This window comes from Thunnus thynnus, chromosome 3 (genome assembly GCF_963924715.1).
Source record: "Thunnus thynnus chromosome 3, fThuThy2.1, whole genome shotgun sequence".
Taxonomy (NCBI): Eukaryota; Metazoa; Chordata; class Actinopteri; order Scombriformes; family Scombridae; genus Thunnus; species Thunnus thynnus.
The window spans coordinates 35079927-35096228 of record NC_089519.1 but is presented as its reverse complement, the minus strand read 5'-3'; the positions used below and the strand labels follow the sequence as shown (position 1 = coordinate 35096228).

The following is a 16302-nucleotide window of genomic DNA, read 5'->3' as shown; positions in this document are numbered from 1 at the left end:
AAAGAGGCTCCTCTTGGGTCTAATGGGAGTTAAAAACAAAGTAAGGGCCTTTGATGCACAAGTGAAATACAGAATAAGATCCTCAGAAAATCAAAGCACGCTGCAAATCCTACATATAGCAGCTGTAACATGAATGAGGTGCTGAAGAAATATTCAGATCCTTTACTTAAGTAAAAGTATTAATACAGAAATGTAAAAATACTCCATTACAGGTAAAAGTCCCGCATGAAAAATCCTACTACAGTAAAAGTACATAAGTATTATGAGCTTGATGTAGTTAAAGTATTGCAGTAAAAGTACATAAGTATTATGAGCTTGATGTAGTTAAAGTGTTGCAGTAAAAGTACATAAGTATTATGAGCTTGATGTAGTTAAAGTATTGCAGTAAAAGTAGTGGTTTGGTCCCTCTGACTGATATATTATTATATATGACATCATTAGATTATTAATAGTGAAGCATCAGTGTTAGAGCAGCATGTTACTGTTGTAGCTGCTGGAGGTGGAGCTAGTTTACACTACTTTATATACAGTTAGCTAGTTTAGTCCAGTGGTTCCCAACCTAGGGGTCGGGCCCCTCCAAAGGGTCAGCAGATAAATCTGAGGGGTGGTGAGATGATTAATGGGAGAGGAAAGAAGAAAAAACAAAGTTCTGATACACAAATCTGTTTTCAGTTTTTGGACTTTTTCTCTAATCTTTGATTTTTGCTGAAATATTGGATCATTTGAACATTTATTGAAATGAAAGCATGTGAGAAGTTTAGAGGGAAAAATCACTATTTGGTGGAGCTGTTAACAACTCATAGACATGTGAAATGTGACCCCGACTACACACTGCTTTTTGTAAGACGTCAAAAGACAAAAAGGTTGGAAACCACTGGTTTCATCTTTAACAATGTGTTGTATTTTAAAAGCTTGTTATATTATCCATTGTGTCAAATCTTCATCTGAAAAGTAACTAAAGCTGTCAAATAAATGTAGTGGAGTAGAAAGTACTTAGTTACTTTCCATCACTACTTAAATTCATAACAAAACAATAATAACAGATTTGTTTCTGGATAAATGGTTTTATTGCTTTACAGGTTTTTACAATATATTGTGTTCAATCTGGAAAAGTGAATGAAGTATATTCAAACCAGACAGCATGTAAACTAAATATGGTCAATATTCGAGTGTATTGTTGATTTACACTATTATTAAAAATAAAAAAAATGAATGGAGGTGAGACAGCTCCAGAAAACTCTTAGAAAACTGAGAAATAATCATTAAATCTTAACGATCACCTTCAGACATGTTTTAAAATATAGAAAAATACTCAAGTTCTATTACCTCAATAAAATCCTTCATATTATATCTATTCCTTCTCCATCGTTGCAAAACACAGAATCAACAAATATGTAAATATTTGTCATTTCTGAAGTTTTGCAGCTGGACACCAGATGTTTCCTCCTTCGCTGTAAAGTCTCAGTGTTTCTGCTCCGGAGGCTCCAAACTTCCACATCACACTTGTGTCCGCTGCATACTGGACCACGATTGGCTCCAGACTGGTTGTGATGTCACAAATCCTGCTCGTAGGTTAACGCGTTAAACTGATCTCAAAGAGAAACTTTCAAAACAAACTCTGCACATGAATCATTCTGCACAGAGAAGAAGAACAAGGAGCAAGAAAAACATATTTATATTGTTGCAGGGTCCATTGTTTGGATGTTAATGCAGATGCACATGTGTATACTTTGTTTCACATGTGCTTGTACATGACTGTGTGTGTGTGTGTGTGTGTGAAAACGTCTGTACTGCAACACATCAGTGCGTGTAAAAGGCTTTAAACTTTTAATTGGATTCATCTTGAGCGTCTTTACTTCTTCCTCAGTCACTTTGTTTACATTTGAACGTACAAAACAAACAACAGCGTCAACAAACCGAAACATTAACCTGTAAAGTTTCAGCTACAGTCCAGTTGATTATGAATCAAGAGATTAAAAAAAAAAATACAATACTGATAACAATAAATCAGCTGGTAGACTTCTTTTTTAACATAATCAAACTTATTATTATTATTTTGACATTAATTTAGGAATTAAATGAATTTTAAATAGATTAATACAAATTAATAATTCATATTAAATAAATAATTGTGACCAGATGTGTCCTGATCAGGATATTTTACAGCTGAGAAATAAACTTAAATAATAATAAACGTATTGCTAGCAGGTGGAAACTGTAAATACTGAAATGATCTCAAACATTCAATATATTCAGCATGTCTGAGCTGTGACATCACACGTACCGTAGAACTTCCTGTTTGAAACGTATGTGATGTACAGATGATAATTAATAAGTGTATGTATGTGTATTTATTTCCCACTAACGAGTAAAATGTTTCATTTCCATTCTTACATTTTATATTTATGTGCACAATATTTACAATAAATAGATTCTTCTTCGTTGTTTCGCCTCGCTTGTTGTTCACTTTTCTCCATCAGAGTTTTTGAGGTTTTTTGCGATGTGTTGGCGGCGTCTCCTATGGTGACGTTCGATGACATCACTCTCCTGCTTCCTGCTGTCTAGAGTCGACGTCGCGCTCGCTGTCGTCCGAGTATTGCTCGTGGTCGTCCGAGTAATGGAAGCTGTCGTCCGAGTAGCGGTGATCATCGTCTCGGCGGTAATCCTCGTCTGAGCGGTGACTGCCGGCGTCCTCTCTGTCCTCCTCCTCCTCCTCCTCTCCTTCCTCTCTCCCTCCTTCGCTCTTGTCTGGATCCACTTCCATGTCTTCATCGTCCAGAAATACCTTCCTGTAGTGGACGGGTTCAGACCCCATGTCTGGCTCGTCTTGCTCGCTGAACAACAGAATCACTTCATATTAATATACAAACAACTTTCTTTTCAAAAACAGTTAAAATCACTTAAACAAACAGCAACGAAACATGAGTCAGCAACTTTATAAAAGGGACATTTATGATTCTAATAAAGATAAAAGTAATCCATCTACACTAACTGAGATAAAATGGCATCGTCTAATTTAAACAAATCAATATTTGGTGGTGGTATCAATTAATATAAACAATAATAATCAATGAGAATTTTAAGCATCAGTCACTTATCACATAAAAACATCAAATGTTTGTTTAAATGTGATGATATTTCAAACATTTGAATACTTTTTGACTGAAAAAAGGCCATTTAACTATATTCTCTTTGATATTTTATGATATAGCATAAAACAAATAGTGAAATAAAATAAATTAGATCAGCGTGAGCACTATTTCTCTTATTCTAGGGAACCTGTAAGCTCTTCTACATGATTGTCTGATCATTTATTTTGTCTATAAAATGTCTAAAAATGTCTGTTACAGTCTTCAAATGTTTTGTTTTGTCTGAACCAAAAGTCTTAAACCCAAAGATATCCAGCTTACTGTCATGTCTGATACATAAAAGCTTCAAATCCAAACATTCAGAAGCTTCAACCAGCAAATGTTTCACATTTTTCCTTAAAAAATGTCCTCAAAACTGATCAATCCACTAATTGTTGCAGCTCTAATTTTGTATGCAAATAATTTGGGGCCTTTCTCCTTATTTTATAGACTAAATCGTTCATCTTTGTCATACTTCTGGTTTCCTTTGCTGTCGAGCTACAGATCAGCTGCGTCAACACACCTGAGTTTGCGCTACGATGACGTCATAGTTTTACCTTGGCCTGCCGTCACTGGACGGGGACGCTCGGCGTGCAGATCCTGCTCTCGCCGCCTTGCTGCTGATAAACTCTTCGGTCAGGTCACATCCGTGCAGGGCGTCTGTGTAGCGTTTCTCTGCTAACTGTTTAGCATTCCTCTGTTAGCAAAGCACATGTTATACAGAGAGCTGGTGTTAATAAAACCCTGGAGTCCACACACACACACACACACACACACACACACACACACACACACACACACACACACACACTCTTACACTGTCAGACTTCATTAGTTTGTCATATTCATGTTTCATTTTTTCTAGTTTTAGTTCAGTACTTCAGTACAATTTTGAGGTACTTGTACTTTACTTGAGTATTTACATTTTATGCTACTTTGTACTTCTACTCCGCTACATTAATCTGACAGTTAGCTATATTCTGTATTTTAGACTTAAAATATACAGTGACTTTATGAAATATGTGTTGTTATACAGTATATTTACCCAACAAAATAAGGTTGACAATGATGTTTACTGCACATGTGCACATCAATGAATCAGTTTTCATTTTCTATATATATATATATATATATATATGATAAGTATGACACTCTAAATTGAGTCAATTTGCATAATAAGTACTTTTACTTTTGATACTTTAAGAACATTTTGCTGCCAGTACTTCTATCCTTTTACTTAAGTTGGATATTTGGGCAGTTTGGTGGCCCAGCTTGAGTCAGGAAGGTTGCTGGTTCAATTCCCAGACCGTGCCCCTCCCTCATTACCACCACTGAGGTGCCCTTGAGCAAGACCCAGAACCCAGAACTGGTCCAGTGGATCTGCTCATTAATATTTAATGCAGGAGTTTCACTTGTAATTGAGTATTTTTTCATTGTGGTATTTCTACTTATTTCTTAAGTAATAAATCTCAGTGCTTCTTCTCCCTCTGCTTCTCTGTATGTTTGACATTTTATCTTCAGTTTCATCTTAATTCATTACTTATTTAATCAATGAATCTCTTCCTGTCTTGATTAGGTATTTTACACACACTCTAAACCAGAGATTTCCAACTTCTGGGCTGCAGAACATTTACTACTGTGCTGCACAGAAACTATGAGATTATATAATCCTGGCAACTTTTCCTGTCTGTACTGCCCCCAACAACAATACACTGGTTTGTAATTACAGTAAGTCATCAGTGAGCGAGGTAACCAATCCGTCATCATCACCTTTCACATTGAATCTGTGTGACACCACAATCTGAGTGTTGCTGAGAGTCTGTCAGTATTTTTTCCATTAAGTAACCACAAGGAAATGCTTTCTCTCTCTTCCTCTCAGTCACTTTCTTACTCGGTATCAAGGAGATCACGTCTGAACCAACACCTCCAGGATTTATGAACAGGAAGGGGAACCTGTATTTGTTACAGCTGCTGTTAATACATCCACACACTCTGATGTAATTCCAGTGTGTTTGTGTGGAAGGTGAGTGACAGCAGACTTGTCGTGGGTGCATCTTCACGTCTACCTGTGCAACCTGCTCCAACAGCAGCGGCCTCCCCTTCACTCTCTCCTGTATCTCTTTAATCTCCTGCTGGTACTCCTTCCTGCGCTGACGGTCTTGTTTCCTGTAACAGAAAATACAGATCATCGTTTTTTTACCTTAAAAGACGCAACAAGAACAGTTCAGGTGATTCACGCTGACGTCATGTTGGTCACCTGAATTCTTTGAGTTTGGTCTGTTGGGTCTGAGAGAGAGCCAGATGGGGGTCGTTGGCCTGGGCACGCTTCAGCACCACCCTCTGCAGCTTCTTCTCCCTCTGCTTCTGTCTCTCCTTCCACTGCTCCTCCTCCTCCTCGGCCTTCTTCCTCTGCTCCAGCGCCTTTCTACTCGGGGAGACAATCCGGTCACAGGTGAAGGAAGGTTTGGAGGACGGGACTTTGGCAGACAGTCGGGGGTTATATGGGTACAACACTCAGCTAAGGGGGTGTAAATACAGTTTTGGAGTGGATGTGGGGATGTCAGCACACTGTAGGGATGGTGGGGAAAAGGAGTTCCAAAAAAACTCAAGATATATTACGACTCTGGAGGTCGCTATGGTTTAAGCTCATCTACGGTGAGAACACTGGAAGTTTTTGGAGTCCTACAGTGGTACCTCACAGCCTCGTGGCGCTTTTTGGTGGCATCTGTGACTTTGGCAGGCAGGAGCTCCAGGCTGCCCGACAGAGACGAACAGAGGCTTGAGTTCGGCGTCCGAGCCGTCCCGGGGCTGATGTACGGCCAGCGCAGCGTGCGAGGGCTGCTGTGCTCCTTCTCGATGTCGGCCAGGATGCGTTCTCGGTGTGAGGGGATGTGCGACGTTCTCAGTTCGAAGGGTTCACACGCAGTTGTAGGTTTCACTTCTTTTCTTTTTTCCAGGTGCTTCTGGAAGCGTCTGTAACTAGCGTCGAAGTCCGGTACCTCGTTGTTTATCTTTGGCCTGTGGGAGAAGTCGTCCCCTCCGGTTTCTTTGGACTTCTTGCGTTCATTGAGTCGTCGTGCGAGCATGCTGGGAGGCACCGAAGCGCTTTGGAGCATCTCCTGGGCTCTCATTTGTGTCTTGATAGAGCGATACAGCTGCTCCTCCCTCATCTGCTCCCCAGATGCTGCTGCATACACTGACTTGGGAACAGGTTTGGCCTTGAACGGTTTGATCTTCTCCTGGGCGGAGGGCTGCTGGTTGCGCAGCTGTCTCTGCTCCTTCTTTAGTCGCTCCCTCTCCAGGAAGCTGAAGGGCTTGTTGACAGTTCGGAGGTTCTGATCTTCTCGCTCTCTCAAGGATCGCCGCCGTTCCTCGTTCCGCTCCTGCAGCTCTTCGTAAAGCGGGAGGTGAACGTGCGCCGGTACGGGACTGGCGCGGAACTTCATCTGGCACTCGGTCAATTCCTCCAGCTGCCGTCTCAGCTCCGCGTTCTCCAGTTCGATCTCCGAACGCGTCTTAATGCCGCGCTTTCGTCTCTCGTCCTCACGCAGCATCATCTGGAAAGGTTTCGGGACGGTCATTCTGTGTCTCCAAGACTCCTGCTCGCCGCCTTTATGCCCCTGCTTCTTCTTTTCTTTTCTCTTTTGTGGTCTCCTCTGGTCCGCCGGCAGCGAGGAGGACGACAGGTGGTGATGTGTGTGAGGGGACAGCTTGAAGTCCCGCCACATGTTCTTGATGTGTTCTTTAGGAGAGAAAAGCAGGCCTTTCTCCACATCGTTACTGGTAGCTTTCTCATCGTCTGATGAGTCCGACTGTCTAGAACCTCTCCTGAGCTCAAAAGCAGAGTGAGACTTCCTCAAACGGTGTGAAGCTGCTTGGCTGGTGTTTACCCACGGAAGCCTAACGAGAGATATAAACAGATATGAAGTAATGTGGAGTAAACAGTTGCAAAAAATGGGAATATTCTTCTACCTTGATAATATCACATCTTTATTAATTATGTGATACACCAGAAATACAGTAAATGGTCAGTAGAACTTAATTCACATAATTGAAGAGATACAATCTCTCTATTTACCATATTTACCAGGTTTAATGATTCATGTCATTCAAATTATATTTAAAAAACTATATTTTCTCATTTACATGTATTCATATGAAAGACATACAAATGAGGTACAATCCAAGCTACAGTAGATGTAGTGGTATATTATCTAGTCATGCAGATAATTCTGTTTTTTAATGCCGAGGTTTTGAGATTTTTGTCTCTCCAACCCAAAACAGTGCACAGATTTTATAGGAATTCTTCTGTAGGAAGTTGTTCTAATAAAAACTGGTCTCAAGTGGAAGAAGACTGTTTCTGAAAAGGTTTGAGCACCACAAATTAAATTCCAGTGTTCGTTCAGGTTCCTGACTGTCGTTTGAAGATACACACTTTAAGCTGCGTGATATGAAACAGCAACAGATTCACATTCATCCTACTTCCCTACCTCGAGTCCCTTAAAGAATGATAACAAGCAGCCTCCCACCTGTGTCCTGCGTCCAGCGTCAGCGTGTCCAGAGGCTCCATGGTCTTGAGCTGCAGGTTCCGGCGGTACATGCTCTCCAGCTCGGCCATGGTGCGCAGGTGAGCCTTCTTCAGTTCCTCCAGCTTGCTGTAGTATTCCTCGTTGGAGAAAAAGATTTCACTCAGGTCCAGGCGGTCTCCTGCTGCTCTGTAGTCCTTCATCATGAGAGGGCCGCCCCTCCGCAGGCAGTCCTCATCACAGAAATCAGAACCCGAGTCCTCATATTCCAGCTGAAATCAGTGGATAAATGACAGGTAATATAGTATATGATTTATATGATATGAAATGAGCCTGAGATGGATATTTGTTTAGAGACTGTGAGAGAAGTTTATATAATGCTGGCTGCATTTATTGAAGCACTTGGCCTCCTGGAGCAGAGCAGCCCTGCTCAGAGGCACTCAGGCTCCTCCAGGTCTAAGCCTATTATCCTTCTGCAGCAGCGACGCCGACCATATGGTGGAGCACAAAGGGCAGCTTAGCATGAGAGCTCAACTGACACACACCCTGAAATCAAGTGTCTGCGTCCATCACCGCTCACATTATCACGAGGAGTTTTTCAGGAACTTTACTGAAGCAGAAAACCTGCAGCAGGATCCTGCGTGCAAAGGAGAGCAGCGTCGTCGTCCCAAGAACAAATAAGCATATGGGATTATTAACTTAATGTGACGTCTGGTAATCTAGTCTAGACGGAAGTCCAAAAATAGTCAGGCAAACAAATTATACAGGTCAAATCCCTCGCAACACACCGACTGACCTGAAACTGTCAACAGTCTGTTAACGGGACCAGATCAGAAACTCTGTCTGCTAAAATGATGCTGGTTAAAACTTCATACTCTATTAAGTCTGGATTACAATATGATAGTATGGATTATAATGTAAGATGTAGTATAGGGAGTTTTCTCACCTTATTAAGACAAACTGGAACCTCGTGATCCAAAGTCACATGTTAATGTGTAAGAAAGATGTAAAGTATGATAATCTTTTGGATGAAACAAACCTAAATCACCATAATACTCTGTCATGCTTGAGATGATGAGTCTAGTTTTGTCCCAGATGTTTGTCTGTGTGGATCTAAGTTAAGTTTGCAGAGTTAAAACTCACAAGTTTTAAAGTATTTGGGGTAAAATACTGTTTTTGTAGCTCTATAAGATGCTTTATTTGACATTTCCTCTCTCGTACTGGTGATAATCCCCTTGCTGTAGTGGTGCACCAGTGTTAAATGGAAAGAAAAGTCTTTAACTATTATGAATTTCTACATGTTTATTGTTGGTTGTGTATTATCTGAAATATGTATATCAGACTTTTCCTTTGATATAACTGTAACTGCATCGTTAAAAGGACCCAGCAGAGTAATTTATAAGGTGTTTAAAACAGAAAGCTGAGTTTATAAAGGACAGTCTGTATCTCCACACCACATTTAATACTTAAGTGATTTTTTTTTACTTTGTCTTGACTCTTTACCTCCTTCTCGTAGTCCCGGTTGTCCAGATGACCTGCAGCCGTGTACGGCAGGACTCTCTCCCGCTCGTATGAAGCTAGCGGAGCCTTGGTGTGCGGGTCTACCGGCGTTTTCAGGCAGGACGTGACCAGCGCGTTTGTCCGGTGAGCGTTCGCCATGTCTCCGTAGTGTTTCTTCCAGATTTTATAGAAGTTAGCGTTACAAATTTAACGCTAACTTCGTTATTGAAGTGATTTAACTCAGTACAGTGAATGAGGAGCCGCTCTCCTCGTGCCACTAACGGTCTGTCGGTAACCAGGCAACCAGCAGGTGCGCTCCTTAGCAACGGAGCCGCTTGGTTGGAAAGGAAGTGACGTAGCGCGACAGGAAAGTGATGCGGCTTTTAATCTAGATTTAAAAATGAATGTTTTATCTACAAATATCGTGTTTCTAAGTAAATCAGTCTGTAGATAATAACCATATTTACCATTTACCTTCAAGATTTTACATATTTGCTAAATTCTTTAGATTTACATCAAACACAAAAAACAAATGTTACAAATTGATTTTTGTTAATACTGAAATTAATCCGTTATTATTTTATTGTTTCTGTTCTTGATCCATTTATTTTATTTGTTGACTGTAGTTTCCAATTACATTTAACACTTTTGTTATCAACATAAACTTTAATTTACTGACAAAAAAGAAATAAATGGAGTGAATGTAAAATATATTAAAAGTTGTGAGAGCACCAATAAACATGAGGGGATTTTTTTCAATTAAAAGGAAAATTATGTGTTGTTATTTCTCTGAGGAGCCATTCTTTAGATATGCAAAAAAACAAACAAAAAAAACCAAAAAGGCAAAGAAACCCCCAAGAAACCCTTCCATTCAAATGTATTATTCGAAATAAATATTAAATATAAACATACATATTGGTGTGTATATATATCCCAGTCTTTATATCTTAAAATGTGTCCTCAACAAAGCCAAAGTGGTTGCAATGGTTCACTGCAATGTTAAGATGAATTATCTTGAAATGATTTCTCATTTAGTTATTAGTTAAAATATTGAAATGTCAAATATCTTCTTACATTGATGGAAAAGCTTGAGTGTCTTAAACATATTAAAAAGATACAAACATCTATCAAACTATAAGTTTGCTTTCTTCATTCTCAAATAAATCATCTACACTTTAAATTCAACCACATAAGCACCAAACCACATCTTCAGCTTCCTGGTTTGGCAGATCTTCTTCAGTCTTTGTAGGTTTAGTGGTTTATGAAGCAAAGAATCACACAGGCAACAGCTGGAGTGTCAACAAAAAAACAAGCCTAATTTTTATTAAATTACGTAACGTAACAACTACAGCGGAAATCTGAACAGTCTGACGTTGACAGAGTCCTCTGATCCCTCGCGGTACGAGCAGGCTTAGTGACAGAACGATGGACCAACTCGAGACTCTTATCGGGTGTTCACCTGCAACCAGACAAGACAGACTTTCAGCTCTGACTGAATGACACGAGACAGAAACACACTGATTATTCTGGAGGATGCTTTCTGTCTGATATACAAATATGACATTTGTGTGTAATAATGATGATGTCGTTACTAACGTCGGGTATCATTTTGGTTTTAATCTATTCTGATTCAGGTGCTGATTCTTAAAAACTGAATCCACGGTTTGAAACGTGAAGTCTTACCACATCGTCGATCTTGAGGATGCTGCGGACCGTCTCTGTGGCCAGGGTTAGTGCGCTGATGGAAACCAGTAAAGGCTGCACCACCAGCTCCTCCAGGATGTTGGAGATCCCGCCCTGTCACGATAAAACAGTCACAAGTGAGGCAGGAACATAAATGACAGAAGAAGAAGAAGATGAACAGATTCGGCAGAGGGGATCAGACCAACCTTGCGGACGTTGATGCCGGCCATCTTGTCGCCCTGGGCGTGTCTGTTGCGGAGCTCCGTCACCGTGGAGATGGGGTTCAGGCCGGCGTTCTCAGCCAGCGTGGAGGGGATGACCTCCAGGGCGTCGCCGTACGCCCGCACGCAGTAGGCCTCCATGCCTCCCAGGGTGCGCGAGTACTCTGCCAGACGCACGGCCAGCTCGATCTCCGGAGAGCCGCCGCCGGCTATCAGAGCCCTGAGGGAGGAAGAGGAAGAGGAAGAGGTGGTGAGTACTGACTTATATAGCGAGTAGTGAAGGATCTAAGAAAGAGATACTATCTTATGTAATCTTTTTTTTTTTTTTTACAGATATGTAATATATGTGTGAATGCCCCCTGAACCCAGTTGCTAAGGCAACCAGGTGAGAATAAATGGTGAGCTCTCCACTGGCTGTACTGTTCCTCTGTTCGTTACGCTCCTGCAGGATGAAGCCATGCAGGAGCGCCTTTGTCAGAGGGAATCTTCACCCGTCTGGTCAACGTTTCTAACAGATTCTACATCATTTCTGTTTTCTCTCTGCAGCAGCAGCAGCGACCGACCTCTTCTTCACCAGGCAGCGGATGACACACAGAGCGTCGTGGATGGAGCGCTCGGCCTCCTCGATCACCAGTTTGTTGGAGCCTCGGACCACGATGCTCACCGTCTTGCCGGGGCTGCTGCACCCTGTGATCTGCACGGAGCAACAAAAAAAACGAGGCATTTACGGTTTAAGGTACGGTCTGTAGTTTTCAGCTTTTATCAGCAGTCAACTCTTTAGTTTTCGTGTGTTTCTGATCAGAGTTTCTGACGGCTTCATACCTTGATCAGCTTGCCGGAGCCGTCCAGGCTGACCTCCTCGGCCAGCTCCGCCGTGCCGAGCATCTCAGCGGTGAAGTGGTCGATGTGAGCGATGGGCTTGGTGCCGATCGTCTGAAGGAAGCAGAGACGGTTTGTTTTATTTACGGTCACACAGTGAAGTTTTAGGTGTTGATTGTAAATGACGTTCATGTTCAGAGTGATTTTTACTGTCAAACCTCAAACAATAAAACCCAAATATGAGGATTAATGTGCATCATGTTGATCCACGATGGGCTCGTTTAGAGGAAATTATGATTTGATCAAAGCCAAACTAACATCTGCAGATAAACATCTGCTTTCATCACCGACTCAAACAGATGAAGCTCGGAGCTCCAGAGAGTGAAAGAAGAGTCTGTTTTCACCTTGCAGATGAACTCGATGTCCTCTCTTTCGATCTCTTTCACCACCATGATCTTCATTTTGTTGAGGAAGTGCAGGGCGAGGTCGCTGAGAGCATCTCTGTCGCAGGGAAAGGTTCGTTAGGTGAGTAAACGTGTTTTACCGTCTCTAAAACATCAAAACGTTAACGTCGATCCGCTCTCGTGGTTCCTACCTGAGGATGGACTTCTGGATGAGCAGCACGTTGCAGCCGGCCTTCTTGATCTGTTTGACCATGTTGAGGATGTAGGCGCGCTCCTCCCGCAGCACGCGGTCCATCTGGGCGTAGTCCGAGACCACGATCTGGTTGTCCATCTGCGCACACGCACACACACACACACACACACACACACACACACACACACACACACACACACACACACACACACACAGAGCAGGTCAGGAGAACTGATAAACGTGCTTTCAGGTGGTGAAGAGTGAGCTTTCCTCTGAGCTGATGATTAATAAGTGACTCACGTCTGTTTTGGGGGGGGACAGGCAGAACTGGATCAGGCCGATCTTGGCTTTCTCCACGCGGGTCACGCCGGTGTTGGCTACCCTCTGGGTCAGAACCAGCCCGTCCACCAGCTCACAGTCATCAATGGTCCCTCTGAGACACAAACACAGAAAATACAGATCAATAATACGTAGAAATGTGTTTTTATGAGTATTTATCATTATTATTAATAACATAAAATCATCATAATGGTTAACGATGGATCAGCTGGACTCACCCGAGCTTCTTGATAATCTTGATGTCCTGCAGGTCGACGCCGGTGGCGGTTGCCGGGTCGATGACTCTCATGACGGCGTCCACGCTCATGGGCGCCAGCAGGCTGGAGTACTGCGACACCACCTTGGAGCACAGCGACGTGGTGGCGCTGTTGAGCAGCGTCTCGCGGTCGCTCAGCTGCACCGGACGGCTCATGGCGGTCAGGACCTCCACGCCCTTATCCACCGCCTTCTGGAATGACTCAGAGATGATGGTGGGATGGATACCTGACGACGGGACGACGTGTTGACGTTAGTGCCGAGACGAGTTTTAGTCAAATAGAAAGTACATCTGTGCTTCTATTAACAAGCTTTACGCTAATATATTCATTCATTAACTGCCAGAAACTGTTGCTAACGGCGACGGCAGCAGGATATTAATGTTTTCTGTCCGTTACAGGAAGTCAAGGTGTTAAAAAGTCTTCCGTCCATTTTTTTATGTGCAGCAAAAAGTCACTAAAACAAAATCTGATGAATCTTGGACAGATGATACTTTTAGTTATTTCACTTATTTTCTGATGTTTATATTTGGCTCGTTAAGCTTTTTCTTCTTTTATTGATCAGTGTGATTTTAAATTGCTGTTTGTTGTATAGTTGCTGATGTCATGTGGACCAGAGGAAGACTAGCGACCACTTAGTGGAGGCTAATAAGGATCCAAATAAAGAACAAATTAGAGAGAAATGTGTGTGAATTGAAAATGTGACACTGAAACAGGTGGACGGTCCCAAAAACATAATTCACTCTTTTACAATTTGCTGATAAAATCACCAAAATCTTCACTTCTGACAAAGCAGAAACCGCTGAGATGCTTCCTGCAGGTTTTACCTTTCTGCAGCAGTTTGGAGCAGGCGTCCAGCAGCGCTCCGGCGATCACCACCACAGAGGTGGTGCCGTCACCAGCCTCGATGTCCTGAGCTTTAGACAGCTCCACCAGCTGAAACACAAACACACACACGTTTCAATCCAGGTTTGAAAAACGCTGAACATTAGTTCATGTCAGAAGCTAGTAAGGGTTTGTTCTGCATATTATCTGGACAAGAAACTCAAGAGTTCTGCTTTGTGAAGGAGTTTGGATGTTTTGGATGCAGAGGGGCCTGGGGGAACGTACCATTTTGGCAGCGGGGTGGAGAACCTGCATCTGCTTCAGGATGGTGGCTCCATCGTTAGTGATGGTCACGTCACCTTTCTCATCCTGGATCTGAAACAAACAACAACAAACAGCTTCTGCTTAGAAACACTAGTATAACTGAGGAGCTGAGTGAAGTTAGTCTGAAGAGTCTGTTTCACTGACCATCTTATCCATGCCTTTGGGCCCCAGACTTGTTCTGATGGCGTCTGCAACAGCTGTCAAAAACAAGCAAATGACGCGTCAGAGCAGCGACAACGATCAACTAACAGGCATGAAAACAGCAAGACTAACAGCTCTGACAGGTTTATTTATGGTTTCCACACAAATAGCAACACTGACACTAAATGTTACATCTTTTCATATAAATGAACTGTCAAAATGTGGTTTCCATACAAGCCCCATCACTTATGTGCAATATCACACCTGCTACCAATGTGCAATAAAACATATATCTCTATATATATACATATTAGGCATAATCTCACTTCCTCTCTATGTTCTCATCTGCTGTGTCACAGTCTGCTGCACTGAGGGCCGATGAGTTAGCAGCTTCTAGCAGCTTCTAGCTTGTGCAGAGATTGTGCAGAGTCATGAGCATCTTGCAGGGAAGAAGAGTTACAGACTCCGCTCCAAATTTGGCAAATTCTTGTGTCACGTTTCTCGCTACTTTTAGCTTCATTAGCTGAAGCTTGATGTGATTTCTCAATAAATTCAGCAGTTTCTGGCGCGTTAATTTATACCGAATAGAAAAGTGAAGTCTATCAACTTAATGAATCATTTTAATTGTTGCCAACATCACGTTTTGTGCTGAAATCACGAGCCAGGCTGTTATATTGGAGCTTTATTTAATGAGATTTCGGGGAGTTTATGGATAACGGCGCTTTGCTCTGCGGGTTCAGGATGAACCGGAAGATGAGGACGTTAACTAACCGTTATTAAATATCTTGTATTATATTTTTAATCTACCTTTAGCAGCAGAGATGTTACTGAATCGGATTTGGGCCGGCTTGTCGCGGTCCACATACGCCCCTCCTTTGTTCCGGCCACCCGATGAAACCTTCGGTGCTGCCATCGCTTCGGGCATCGTTACTTTATAATCACTGGAAAACGTTAAGAGGAGGATTCAGAGCGGGACGGATGAGTCCCGGAGCTGGAACACCGCGGTTCGGCTTCGGATGGACTCAGATTGATGTTCGTCTCCACCCGGTTCCCGTTCAGAACCTTCCAGAGCCGCCGGATGTTACAGAGAAGAAGGATCCGCCTGTCAAACCGCTCGGCGCTTGGAGATGACGTAGACAGACAGAAGCTGCTGATCACCGAACTGACTGGATGTTAAATAAAATAAATATTAAAAATAAATTAAAATAAAATAAAAAGACTGGATATTAAATAAAAATACAATTTAAAAAAATAAAAAAATAATGGGATATCAAATTAAATAAAATTAAATTAATAATTTAAAAAAAAAAAGACTTGATATAAAATTAAAAAATAAAATAAAAATAGATAAATTATAATGACTGGATATTTAAAAAAAATCTACTTATGGTGACTTGAATTGGAAAAGGCATGGAGAATATCAGACAAATATTGTATTAACAGTACAATTAAAGAGGTTTAATTTAATTTTTTTTCATAGAATATATCCAGTAAAGCACATTCTGAAAAGGTTTAAAAAGAATATTAATTATTCTCTGGTCTAAACAAAGAAACAAATTTTCACTTGTCTTTTTTTACATATGTATACCAAAATATTTTGGATTGACATGCAGAACTTTCTATCTATCAAGCTATATTTAATTTACTTTGAACTTAATATACAAAAAAATGTTTTGTTTTTGTTTTTTGGCTTTTTAATCCAACTATATACAATTTTCCGCTAATTCCATATACATAAAATGAAATGGACCAATAGAAAATCAAACTTTAACCTTATTTCTAATTGATATTGAACTCTGTTACAATTCTCTAATCAAGCTGCAAAATAAAATTGCAATTGCAAAAAAGACTAATATTATTATTATTAATCTGTACCCTTTTATTTATTTATTTATTTATTTATTTATTGAATTCTCAGGCACTTTGTTTCCTCTTCTTGTTCTTT

General features: G+C 41.4%; 2 protein-coding genes across 2 annotated transcripts; both read right to left on the bottom strand.

Annotated features, from left to right (window-relative positions):
• Window positions 1-1044: 1044 nt before the first annotated feature.
• On the bottom strand, window positions 1045-9523 carry fam161a (FAM161 centrosomal protein A). The gene is made up of 7 exons (XM_067585573.1): window positions 9158-9523; window positions 7658-7926; window positions 5823-7028; window positions 5386-5553; window positions 5195-5294; window positions 3686-3825; window positions 1045-2834 (listed from the first exon to the last, which is right to left on the bottom strand). The coding sequence occupies exons 1-7, from the start codon at window positions 9311-9313 to the stop codon at window positions 2540-2542; spliced, it is 2334 nt and encodes a 777-aa protein (XP_067441674.1). The 5' UTR covers window positions 9314-9523; the 3' UTR covers window positions 1045-2539.
• A 921-nt stretch (window positions 9524-10444) lies between these two features.
• cct4 (chaperonin containing TCP1, subunit 4 (delta)) lies at window positions 10445-15468 on the bottom strand. Its single transcript, XM_067585572.1, has 13 exons — window positions 15165-15468; window positions 14361-14413; window positions 14178-14267; window positions 13895-14003; window positions 13032-13296; window positions 12775-12907; window positions 12473-12612; window positions 12282-12378; window positions 11881-11991; window positions 11622-11752; window positions 11044-11278; window positions 10838-10951; window positions 10445-10613 (listed from the first exon to the last, which is right to left on the bottom strand). Exons 1-13 carry the CDS (start codon window positions 15280-15282, stop codon window positions 10599-10601), a joined length of 1611 nt encoding a protein of 536 aa, XP_067441673.1. The 5' UTR covers window positions 15283-15468; the 3' UTR covers window positions 10445-10598.
• Between the last annotated feature and the right edge of the window lie 834 nt (window positions 15469-16302).

Excerpts from the sequence above, each read along its gene's own strand:
- fam161a (XM_067585573.1), bottom strand. The coding sequence starts at position 9,313 with ATGGCGAACGCTCACCGGACAAACGCGCTGGTCACGTCCTGCCTGAAA. Across the intron at positions 7,029-7,657 it reads ACGCTGGACGCAGGACACAG|GCTTCCGTGGGTAAACACCA; the intron begins GTGGGAGGCTGC and ends ATCTCTCGTTAG. Across the intron at positions 5,295-5,385 it reads ACCAAACTCAAAGAATTCAG|GAAACAAGACCGTCAGCGCA; the intron begins GTGACCAACATG and ends TTTCTGTTACAG.
- cct4 (XM_067585572.1), bottom strand. The coding sequence starts at position 15,282 with ATGCCCGAAGCGATGGCAGCACCGAAGGTTTCATCGGGTGGCCGGAAC. Across the intron at positions 12,379-12,472 it reads ATCCAGAAGTCCATCCTCAG|AGATGCTCTCAGCGACCTCG; the intron begins GTAGGAACCACG and ends TCCCTGCGACAG. Across the intron at positions 11,753-11,880 it reads GCTCCGGCAAGCTGATCAAG|ATCACAGGGTGCAGCAGCCC; the intron begins GTATGAAGCCGT and ends TGCTCCGTGCAG.